This window comes from Colius striatus, chromosome 9, assembly GCF_028858725.1.
Source record: "Colius striatus isolate bColStr4 chromosome 9, bColStr4.1.hap1, whole genome shotgun sequence".
NCBI lineage: Eukaryota > Metazoa > Chordata > Aves > Coliiformes > Coliidae > Colius > Colius striatus.
Genome location: NC_084767.1, coordinates 18440066 through 18452044, shown reverse-complemented (window position 1 = coordinate 18452044; position 11979 = coordinate 18440066). Strand labels below are relative to the sequence as shown.

The 11979-nt window shown below is 41.8% G+C and overlaps 1 protein-coding gene across 1 annotated transcript; it reads left to right on the top strand.

Moving 5' to 3' along the window:
• The first annotated feature begins 1255 nt into the window (after positions 1 to 1255).
• MEIKIN (meiotic kinetochore factor) lies at positions 1256 to 11979 on the top strand. The gene is made up of 12 exons (XM_062002617.1): positions 1256 to 1489; positions 2793 to 2880; positions 3096 to 3174; positions 4173 to 4233; positions 4874 to 5017; positions 5635 to 5754; positions 5993 to 6032; positions 7258 to 7316; positions 8089 to 8183; positions 8499 to 8678; positions 10235 to 10358; positions 11818 to 11979. Exons 1-12 carry the CDS (start codon positions 1306 to 1308, stop codon positions 11862 to 11864), a joined length of 1221 nt encoding a protein of 406 aa, XP_061858601.1. The 5' UTR covers positions 1256 to 1305; the 3' UTR covers positions 11865 to 11979.

Here is an 11979-nt window from a genome sequence, read left to right as displayed (position 1 = left end):
AGTGTTGCTTATTCTGTTTTCATCTGAAAGTGGTTAAAGTATACAGCTGTGTGGAAAAAAAAAGATCTTAACTGTAATTAAAGATTTTTCAGTTTGGTGTATTAGCATGTATATCGAAAAGTCATCTATGGAAACTTTTCTAAAGAAATTGTAACATTTCTCAAAACTGCTCGTAAGATTTTCTCATGGACTGACACACAATAAAAGCTTTTTTTAAAAAAATCTGTTGTTGCTCCAGCATTATGTCCTCAGAGTCTGTACAAAGCTGTCCAGATTGTGTGCCTATACTAAATGTGTTGTTAAAAAAATAAGTATGTAAAATACAATAACGACCAAAGGACTATTGGAACCAGAGACTGATTTTAGGCAATCTTCTATGACAAAAAGTAAAAATCGTTGCAAAGCCCTCTGAAGATGCAGCAGTCTTTCTGTAATGGTTTCATTTTTTAAATTTTTAAATAATAATATAGCCAAATGTATGTGCTCGTTTAATTTGAACTGACAATTGGGAATGCATAGTATTTTTTCCGACTGTGTCTAAAACAATAAAGTTTAAAAGCACTCAGCCTTTATTCCAGTTTTTCTGTGCATCTGCATCTCTCCCTTCACGTGGAAACCCAGGAAAGCCCAAGAATGATCTCAGTTTCTTCCCGTTGACGTAGCAGTGGCATTACGGTGCTCTATAAACCTAAGCTGAAACGCGAGGGCTGATCGATAAACGGAATACAGTTTCGATCGCTGTAATATTCTAAACGCGAATCTGTCCGCCCGCACCCGTGGAACAGAGCAGCCAGAGCAGTGCCCCGCGCCGAGGCCGCCAGCGGGGCCGGGCAGCGCTGCTCATGCACCATGACGCACTTGGACTCTGCATCAGAGAGCGGCGGCTGCTGGCCGGGTCAAAGCCGACACCCTACCCAGCTCCTTCGCCCCGGCCCCGCTCACTCTCCTCCAGGCCCCGTTCAAAACCGCACTCTGCACTAATTTATCTTCGTTCAACACACAACCCTTCAGGCGCGAGCCCTGCGGATAACGCGGGCGGGGACGCGCCCCGGCGCTCCCTGCGCGCCCCCGAGAGCGGCCGGGCGCCGCGGGCTGGTAGCGCCGCCTGCTGGCGGCCGCGGCCGGTGGCGCCGCGCATGCGGGCTGGAGGCGGCGGGGGCGGCTTCTGCGGCCGGTGGGGGCGGTTGGCACCGGTCCAGGGGGCGCGAGGCTGGGCGGCGGTTATCGGCCCCTTAGCACAGACCCTGCCCGTCGCCGGCCCGTCTGCTCCCGCCTCGCGGAGGCTGCTGCTGGGACGCGGCTGCCATGGAGTGGTCCCGCCGGCAGAGCGCCTGGCGGCTCGGGAAGGCACCGCGGAAGAAGCGCCGCGAGTCGCCGCTGCCTGGAGCGGCCGCTCCCCCGGGCAGGGCCGGCAGCCGCGCCGGCGCTTCCCAGCCGTGCCGGCGGCGCCTTTTCGGGAACGCGGCCCCCCGCGGGCCGGAGCCCGGCTGTAAGCGTTTCGCCTCGTGCCGCCGGCCTTCTCCTGGTCCCGCGAGGCCGGGCGTGGTCGGGAGGCTGAGTCGCGCCGGCGGGGAGGCGGCTGGGCTACGGCCAGGGCGTACCGGGGTGAAGGCGGGCGCGGCGAGGGCGCCCAGGGCTGTGGTTTGTCCGATACGTGTGTTTTCACGGCAGTTTGAGGAGCGGGTAGGGGTGGCGGTCAGGCGAGCCTGCTGTCTGGGCATGGTTCTTATTAGTAGTTGTCAGATAAATGTGTGGCTTTAGCATCCCCCGCAACTGTATAGCGCTGGGCTTTTCACCCTGTCCTGCTAGATGGCCCTGCATGAGGCTGGGAAGTGGTCTTGATGCTATCCATGTCCTTCACGGGGTGGAGAAAGCAAGGAGCTGATCTGGAAACGACCAGTTCCTCTGTTTTAGCTGTTAGTAATGAACAGGATTTTTCCTTTTGTAAGGTGGACCCCCATCATGTCCTTTACAAATGGCACGACAAAACCTTTGCCCACCTTTGAGAGGATGCTTGATAAAGTTGCTTAAAGCTGTTTCTCCGGAGGAGCAGACACATTGTTGAATGCAGTTGGGGAGATCTCAAGATAAGAATTGGAGATCTTTACCGAAACATAACAGTCTGAGGGGAAGGTATGGGATTCGAGGGATGGCTGACAGTAATAGTGGGACTTAGTAAAGACCAGTGTGGGATGTCTTGGTCCTGCACTGATCTTGGTAATTTAAAGGTAAGACTTTGCATGAAGCAGAATATATGATAAAGTTTATTAAATAGACACAAATTAGACACAAAGGTAAGACTTTAAATTACAGTTATGGTTATGATGAACGTTATTTTCTATCTCGATCCTGTTCTGCTGCCTCCTGCTCTCACAGATATTTGTTACTCTTGCATACCTGCTTGGTGTGACTAGCAACCTTGAGGTCTGTTTGTTTTTCATACTTAAATATGGAAGGAAGAAAGAGGGAAAAGGATGAGTCCTGCTCATACACTGTCCTGTCCTGAGCTCCCTGGGAGTTTTAGCTTGAAGGACTCTGCAGTGCTAGGGCATGCAGTCCTTCTTTGGTATGGGGATGGATGTTCTTTTTAACTTGCCATCAAAGTGTAACTGTAGAAAGTTTGGGTTTTTCTAGCTCCTGGGTACCAAAAATAAAACAAAGCTTATAAAATTGGTTTTAGGAGAACAAAATACATCTCTGGGAGAGTAGCTAAAGAAGCCCTATTAGAAAGAATTATCTAAATTCTAATATTAAAACTAAAATTACTGAATTAAGTACTTAATCTTCCCTAGGCCTGAAGAGACAGTTCAATGTGAAAACCCTACCAAAAATTAAGGAAGTTCATGAAGTCAGCGAAGTGAGCGATTCATGCAATCAAAGGTCTGTTAGAACTCATTCAAATACACCAAGATTGACACAGACCAATAATTTATATTGTTTTGCTTGCACATGTCTTGATGCACAGTCTGAATTTTCAGTGAGTCCATGTCTGGCAGATTGTTGTCACCTCATAGAGACATTTTGTAGGTTTTGTTGCCTTCTTCTAGAACAGGGTAGCTCTGTGTACTGCGCTTAGCTCTGTTCTTCAACTGCAGCAATCAAGTGAGTGTTAAAGAAGCAACAGACTTGGGAAAAAAAGAAGAGACAATAGAAGAAAGCCCTGCACTGCAGAAGGTAACAACTGCCTTGTTCTTGGTCAGCTAGTAATTTAAGAAGGATAAATAAAAGAAATGTGGTGTGTAAATTCATTTTTTAATCTTCTATGAGTTATCTGTGTGTGAGCATACATTTTTCAGGCTGAACCTTGTCCTGTGTTTTGGTGTCATTTTACCATGTCTGTGGTTAGAATAAAAGCTGTGGGAGCTATTGGTAGCATGGGAAAACATCCATACTAATTACCCTTAACGAGGAAAGGCTGTAACAATTGTGTTGTGTGGAAAAGTAGCTCATTATAGTGATTCCAGAGAATTGCTCACTTTCTAGTTATGACACAGACCCTTGGCAAGTCACTGTTATACCCTTCCTCACTCTAGTAGAACTGGAATAAAATATTCTGAGATGACCGAGCAGGAGTATAACAGGCCCGTTAAAGCTGTGATGGCAAGAAAATAGTTCACCAGGTGTGTTTGAACTGAAATCTGCTACAGCTAAGGGCTCGAGATATTGCTGCAAAGCTACTTTTCTTTAAAATGTTAACTCTAAAGAAAGAGTCCCCCAATTACTTATGTTTCCTGAAAAGGCTTAGTTTTGTAGGATATGCTACATACACATGTCAGTTTTATGTATTTATAGACATGATCTAGGATTCTGAAAGTGAACAGCATGAATTGGGCCTCTCAAAAAAATAATGAAAAGGCAGGGAAATTCACTTCACCACTGCTGTCACTTCAGTTGCTGTCACTATGCCTTCCCTGGAAGTGTCATCCAGCAAAGACTGTAGGATCAAACTACTGTGTATTCTTGACGAATTGTGGAGCTATAAGTCAGGTTGCAGATTTGTTGATGATGCATGAAAAAACCTGGTACAAACTAAACTGTGAATAGCAAATTGAACTGGTGAAGTACCAGGCGGTAAGTTTCTGAGTATCTACTAAGGTAGGAATACATTTAAGTGCGTTTTGCTGTCTATGTCCAGTTTTCTCAGGTTGTTTGTATTGATCATTTAACTTTAGGAATCCCAGATAATCAACTCTGAAAGCAAACATAGTTTGGAATATGCTGAAATGACTTCAAGTGAGTATAAAGGCAAAACATTGTATTATTAAAACAATTTTGTTGTATAATTTAAACTATATTTCTATAAAAGTACTTGTGTGCTGTTCTTGCACTGATTCTGACTCTGCTGTTAGAAAGTATGGGTTTTGGGACCACTGGGTGGGCTTCTGCCTCTTGGTCCAGCACACGTGTATCACGTGTATCAATTGTATGCAGCACAAATGGGGTAGGAGACCTAGAAGTTCTGAGACGGTGTTGAACTCAGCCTGTGGAAAGCCACATGACCTTGATTTTATCATCAACAGAACTAGTTGTTGACATGAATTCTTCAGTTTACTCAAACCTGCATTTTTTAAGTCTTGTGCCTAAATATCTTGTCCTGAAAACAGACCTGCCCAAGAATTACCTTACCAGAAGCTGAATTCTTCAGGTATTTCTAGTGAGCCTTGGGTGAGCAAAGTGTCTTCCATTAGTTTATAGTAGTGTAAACTGAGCTTCAGGATGCCCTTTGTTTAGTTTCTTCTTTAACTGTGTTATAAATCTGTATAAGATACTGACTTGACAATAGTTACTACAGGAATGAAACTTAAATAAAGAAATCCTGATGGTTTATAGATTATTTTTTTTGTAGCCACCTTTTTTGTCTCTTTCTGTGTAGGTACAGGAATGACTCTTCCCACAGGTGTTTCAACCTTTCTCATAGAATGTTTAGATGTAGATTCAACTGCACATTATAACACCAGTACTAGTGACAGCCTGAACAGTTGCCCGTCACCTGAAATATTCAGAGATGATGGTTCAGGTGAGACTTCTGGGGTTTTTGAGCTTTATTTGTTGTTGAAAGTGTGGGGGAACTGTCTACAATAGACAGACTAGTGGCTTCTCTTGGTGTAACCACGTCAGACCTTTGCTATAAGCCAGCCTGTGCTTAAGATGGTGGGTGTCAAGAGGCTGGGGCATCCTTTTTTTCTATTGTAGCTAGCAACAGGACAAGGGAGGGTGTGGAGTCTCTTCAAGACCGGCCTGGACATGTTCCTGTGCGACCTGATCTAGGTGAACCTGCTTTGGTAGGGGGGTTGGACTAGATGATCTCTAAAGATCCCTTCCAACCCCTACCATTCTATGATTCTATGATCTGGTCTTCCAACGCAATGTGAATTGGGTTCTGTCATGATTTGAATTTGACAGAAACTGTAAATATTCACTGTGGACATGACCTGTTTAATGGGGTCGACCAAAAAATCTGCTTTGGGTTAAATTCCTCCCAAAATTTTCTACAGCTGTTTGAGCCAAGACAGTGCTTTCACTTTGCTTTAAAGTTCCCATCTCGCAAATGTGATTGCTTTCAGTTTGGTCACAAATTTAATAACTGAATGAATTTCAGCATGAGAAGCTTGCACTTACATATTTTATGTCCAGAAAGAAGTAATTTTCACCCTGAGGACTCTGGCAAGTACAAGAACTCTACTCTCCTGGACTCCAGCAAAGCAGTGACCATAGATAAGATACCACAGATCTCAAATCTTTCTGCTATATTAGGTAATTCTTTTCTACAATACCTCAAAATATATATGTAAACAAATTTCACTCTAGTGCAAGAAACCTGTATAAAATATGTCATGATAATTTCATTTAATGCATGTCTGCATAAATGGAGAACAGTGCTCTGTTAGGGGTCTGTATTTGCTTCTAGGACTTTACTTCATAATTCAGTCTACACTAAAATGTTTGGCCTGCTTAGCTTTTTCTTTTAAAGTTTAGCTTTTATGTTTTTTAGAAACTGTACCGGAGGATTTTCAAGCCAAATACACTGGAAGGTAATCTGCAAAGCAGACTCTTTGATGCACCTAAATGTTCAGGTTTTTCTCTTTTTCATTGACGTTTAAAAGGAAGGCCAGGATGAATAAGCCTCTGATCCTGCAAACACTTATGTTGAGTTTCAGCTACCTATGTCCTCACTTGGAAATTGGTGCCTTAAGTCGGGTAAGAGTTTGCCTTACAGACTTCTGTTTTGGTTGTGCAGCTGTAGGGAAATCCATGTAAGAAGACTCAGTGGAGGATTCTATGGAAGGGGAAGAGAGCATTTATTTACAACATCCCTAAACAAGTTGCTTTTATCCAGTTGAACTTATTCTGTCAGATTTTGTTTGGTCACAGGCAGCAAGATGTGTGCGTGCCCTGCTGGTCTGGCCAGGATTACCTGTGCAATCAAAAATATAGAGTTGTCAAGTTCCTTGTTTAATCTCTGCTGTTCTGTGCTTGCCTGGTAGAAAATTAGGTTTTGGGCAGATATTTTTATCTTCTTTAGGAATTGTAAGCTTATATGAGGCACTCTTCCACTTCAGAATCTTGCTGAGACCTCAGCCTTCATAAATCTCAGGTCAGATTACTGCCCAGTGTCAGTTTTGGCTTTATTTGGGATATGTGCCTATCAGGCAGCAGAATGGTGTATGTGATGCACTGTGAACCTTCTGCCACTCTCCTGGTGTTAGGATGCTGGGTTTTTTGTTGACAAGTCATGTGGACTGTGGTTTTATCCCAGTGAAGCGTCTTATGTACATGGCCTTGTCACAGTGCGGCCTTCAGATCCTGACATAAAAATCTGAGAAACAGGAGTGTTTTTCTAGAAACAGTGTAATTTCTTTTAACCCTTAAGCTGCTGTTTCCAGTCCTACATGCAAACATTTCCATTCGTAGCTTATTTATACCAGTCTTACAGATCTCTACATAATTTAATCCAAATGTTCTCGTGAACCTAATTTTCCCCTGCATCCTTCTTAAACGTGTTCTGTCCTAGTATGCTTCAGTGTTGAGCACTTGAGTGTCATCCATGGGTCTTAAATTGCAAATATCTTCAGATTAAGCTGTGTGACTTGGTTATAAACTATCAAATAACTGTAGTGTGTGATGAAATAACTCAGTAACAGTATTTAAAAAAAATAAGATTTATCCCTTTTCACTCATTATATATTTTCCTATGATTTCCTTTGATTGTTTTTTGGCTTTGGTTCAGAATAGTCACTTTTTTTTCTCCTCTTCTAGGAAGACACCATCGAATTTCAGTTACACTTCATCATTAAGTGTTTCAACTACTGTGGCAGGTAAAATATGAGTGAAAGAAGTTGTACTTGCTGTGAGACAAAAGAATATTCTACCCAATCTTGAATGATGGCAAAATAGCAGAGCCAGGCACTCACTTGGTCATTTGACCTCTGGGCAGAAGCTAAGCTAAATTGGTGTCTAGAGGGGAAAGTGTGAATTGAAGATCTTCCTTGTAAATAAGATTTGGTTCTAATTAATGTGTTAGGAGAACAGCAGAAAAATCCCAAACCCTTCATTTTTCCACTTCATTACCTGTGATACTCAATGAAAATTAAGGTTTCTTATTTAATGTATCCCGGAATGGCTGTTAATGTCATGCTCCTTACTTGTTTCATATCAGCTTTACAAATACTATTTTAGGAGTTCCTCATGTAACTACAGTTTGAAGCTGTGGCTGATGCACTTCTGGCTTTGGCCCAGGTACCACATAATTTTCCCCTGCTTAATTCGGCCTATAATAGCAGCAGAAATTGCTGCTGGCAAAAACTACTGTGATTATGCAGTTCCTCTGCTCCCACAGTATGTGTGTCTAGCAGTAAACAGCCAGGTGAACCTAAGATTAATAAGCAGCCTTGTTTCCTCAAGAAAAGGGGGAGGAGTAAAGCCAGCCCTCTTGGTGGGGAGAAAGCAATGAGGATTATACTGAAGGATGGAAGTATGTTTATATGGGTGGCTTTGGAATCATCTGAGAAGCATCCTGTAAGGCAAGAGTTAGGGAGTAGCTGTGGTCTTAGTCTCAAAGCTAATTAATTTGTTGGAAATCTATCACAGGAAAAAAAGTCTGTAAAATTACAGCTGCAAGAGAGAGAACTCCAGACCTAAAAGCTGTTACGTGCTGTCCTTCACCGTTAGGACCAGAGAGAAAGGTGAAAGATCTTTAATAAATAAGCCAGGTTGTAACACAAATGACTTGCTCCTTCCTTGCATAGGTGGAAGACACCACCTAGAAATGTAGCAATTCCCTTGAAATGAGTCCTTGCAGACATTGGCAGAAAGATGTAGCTGACCTCTACATCTGGGTAGCAGTAGTAGTTATGGGTGCTCCCTGGTTATCAGGCTCACTGTGTCAGTGGTACCAAATTGATTGTGTAGAGCTCACAAATGTGGGAGTCTTTTGTTAGTGCTTACCACACTACAGAGATTCACTTTATAACACAACATGTAATTGTTTCACCCATTAGCCTGACAATCAAATTACTAAATCCCAAAGGCTGAAGTGTAAGAAAAAAGAAAAAAATTCCAATGTATTAGAAGAAGATACCTCATGGTTTGATCAGCTCGATGCCCCAGGAAACACCTCAGCCAAATCACTGGGGCCAACAGGAGAGGCATTGTCATCCAAAGAGGGAGATGCTGTGGTGGTAAGTGTTCCCATTGTACCCCACTGATTAGCAAAGGCACAAAATTTAGTGGGAGTTTTGAATCGTGACAAAAGTTACATGAGAGAAGTTGTTGGAAGTGCTTTGTTCCCTTATTGTGAAGGGTACCGAAAATGCATGTGTTCTGTGCTGTGGAAAACAGACTGTCTTAATTTTGGAAAGCGTAAGACCAAAAAAACCTGAATGATAGAAATTCAATACTTAAACCCAAAGAACTATTAGTAGTTCTAAATAGAGTTGTGACTAGTATTGTGTAATTGGGGAATACTCTAGAACTAATCATAAACAGCAAAGAATTTGAAACCGATACTGAATTCTTCTCTAATTTTGTTTAGCAAATGGGTTCCACCATTCTGACCGTGGTGGAAGAGAAAGCCCTGAAAAATCTTGATTATGTTCAACCTGCAGAGCTAGATGTTAGTGTCTGTCCTGATACTTTTTAAAAAATGATTAAAACCAAACAAATCATGGCACAGTCCAATTCATCCTGTACTTATGCTACAACACAAATTGCACAATAAACTACATGATAAATTCTATTAGCTGGGCTTTGGAAAAGCTACAACAAAAAGCCTGGGTATTTTTACATCATCTCCTAATGTGAAACCAGCAGCTAGTGCCTTTACCTGCAGTAGACCTTTTATACTCAGCTCAGTATTTAAATGCCAGTTTGAACTCTTTGGCCTTGCAGGTAATACAGTACTGCCACTTTTCTCTGCAGGAACAGAAGTGATGGGTCTGTTGCTTTCATAGCTCCCATCCAAATCAGCAATTTGTCATTTTTTTCTAAAAAAGAGAAGCTATTACAGTAGAAAGAGTGCTTAACTTTGCACCAGGTTATTTGGCAGGAAAATACACTTGGCTTTCCCAGCATTCTTGCAAGCATACTTGAGTTTTTGGAGACTAAATTAACAATTAGAGTTAATAGGAATCAGGGTCTTTTTGGAGGCTGAAGACAGTAATCACTGGAGTCCTAAATCATATTTTTGAAGCAATAGAACTTCTTTTGTGTGAATCATCAAGCATTGGTCAGTTTGAATTGTTGTCTGTTATTTAGTTGGACAGTGACTGCTTTATGTTTGTACTTCGGCAGACCTGTAGCTTAACTTGTCACCATTGTGCTAAGCCTCACCTGGGGAATACCTATTCCTGAATACCACAAGCCCATACGTGGAAGAAGTTGTTCTGCACTTCTGAGTTAGAAACAGAAATTATTGCTCAAAGTCCAGAGAAAAGAATATTTTTAAAGATTCTAATTTTGTTGCACTCTCCAAATTCAGTTTTGTCGTGCTGGTATGAAATATACTATATATGTAAGCTATATAGTATTACAAACATCTGAAGGTCAGCTGGAGATAATGTGTAAGCTTTGAAGCTACCACTTTTTCTGGTGGCATATTCAGTGTACACAAATAGTCTGTTTTCTAATGACGTCTCCTGAAATCTGTGTGTCATCCCTCATTTCCTTGGAAGAACCCTAGAAGAGTATTTCTTCAATGGAAATGATTGTGTGAATGAAATGTTATTTATCTTTCCAGCCTTTGTGTGGCAAACACGAAATTTGCTCCATTGTCAGAGCTTCACCACAACAGAGGCTTTCCAGGCGTCACCCAATTCCAGTTAACGCAGAAGTGTTCCAGCGTCCTGAAGGAGTGCCTGAAGGTAATAGAATATAGAATTGGCTCACTGTGCAGATGATAACTGGGTATATTGAGTGTTTAAAGATTTGATGGGAGGCTTTTAAAGTCTGAATGTTCAGAAAAATAGCAAGGTAAAAGATTTTGAAATCTTCAAATTTGTGACTTCACGTGCTGCTACAACAGCACTTCACTAACAAAATACAAATGTTTTCTCCTGTAAGGATCTTTAGCCTAGCAATTAATACAGTCTAGCTATTTCATGGGTTAGATCATTAGGGCCAGAAGGTGCTACGAGGTAACTGGGAATATCTGCACCTCTTTGAATTCCTCCTAAACATGGCTTTCAGCTTCCCTGCTGATGTGGAAAATCCCTAAAAAAAGATACCAGCCTGTTGAGTAAAAAATTTCTAGGATTAATATATCTGACTTCAGCTTTCATCACTGGTGTGGTGTATATCTTGCTCAGCTAAACTGAGCTCTTCATCGTGCAGTAATTTTTTCCCCTCAAAGCGGTTGAAGTAATAGATTTCTGAATTTCTGAAAGATTACCAGTTTCTTTCTAAAAGTTTTTGGTTTTTTTCTCCTGAGATCCTTAACGCAGGGGAAGCTGCTTTCTCCACTTCCTATGTTTTTGTTAAACAAAAATGAGAACTGTGTACAAAACTACCTCGTTGCTACCATGGAGGTAAAATCCCCTCACATTCTCATCTCTCTTGAAGTTTCTCCGTGTGCCACTGGATGGCACATGTCTTCCTCAGTTTAAAGTAGTTCTTGACAGACGATGTCTGCAAGTTTGCTGCAAGTTACATTGTCATGTATGCTGTTTTAGTTTAATACAGAGATACTGCATAAGCGTAATAACTATCAAAAATACTGAATATACACAAATTTTCAATGGATTTTTGGTCTCCCAGGTCCAAATACTCTCCTGCTTTGTTACTGGTTGGGTTACATACACCATCAAGAATGCAAGGAAGTGCTTCTAAGTGTGTGTATGTATTAATTAATGACAATCATCTGATGCTTCTGTGCAGATGAAAGAACAAGGAGGTTAAGTCATGTGCCCAAGAGAGCTGTGGTAGTACAAAATGTAGGTTGTACTTGATAGGTGAGTGGATCTCAGGAATCAAGTGTTGCTGTCAGAACAATAGTTTAGTTTTGTTAACTGCTTTTCTAGAGGAGCCTGGGGATCAGGAATTAGTCTGCCTAAAGGTGATGGGGTGCTTTATGCTGGATATTTTCATTTCTGCTCAAGGAGTCTTTCAGGTGATGCTCTTTTTCATTAGGAATGTACTTACACTCCAAATGATTGTTCTCTTCTCACTGCCAGTTGACCTACAAGATTCAGATTCCTCCAAACAAATGATAGTGTAGGTATCTATGGAACATCTGAACAGCTTCTCAGACCAACGGGCCTCCTCTTACACTTGAGAATCTGACACTTTACTGATAGTATTTAACTTGCCACTTTTTTTCCCCAGATACTATTACCAGTACCAAAAATTGGATCTCCTGTAAACACCGATGAGATTTCTGGGTTCAGCAGGAGTCAAGAGAAGAAATAACTGTCCTGCTGCTGTGGGAGGGAGGTGAAATTGAACCACTAACCAGTAATTAATAGCCATATTTTTTGGCATATACCT

What these genes read in the sequence shown, in the direction of transcription:
- MEIKIN (XM_062002617.1), top strand. Translation starts at nt 1,306, where the DNA reads ATGGAGTGGTCCCGCCGGCAGAGCGCCTGGCGGCTCGGGAAGGCACCG. An exon ending in AGCGATTCATGCAATCAAAG is followed by an intron (nt 2,881 to 3,095) that starts GTCTGTTAGAAC and finishes CTTCAACTGCAG; the next exon opens with CAATCAAGTGAGTGTTAAAG. An exon ending in AAGAGGGAGATGCTGTGGTG is followed by an intron (nt 8,679 to 10,234) that starts GTAAGTGTTCCC and finishes TTATCTTTCCAG; the next exon opens with CCTTTGTGTGGCAAACACGA.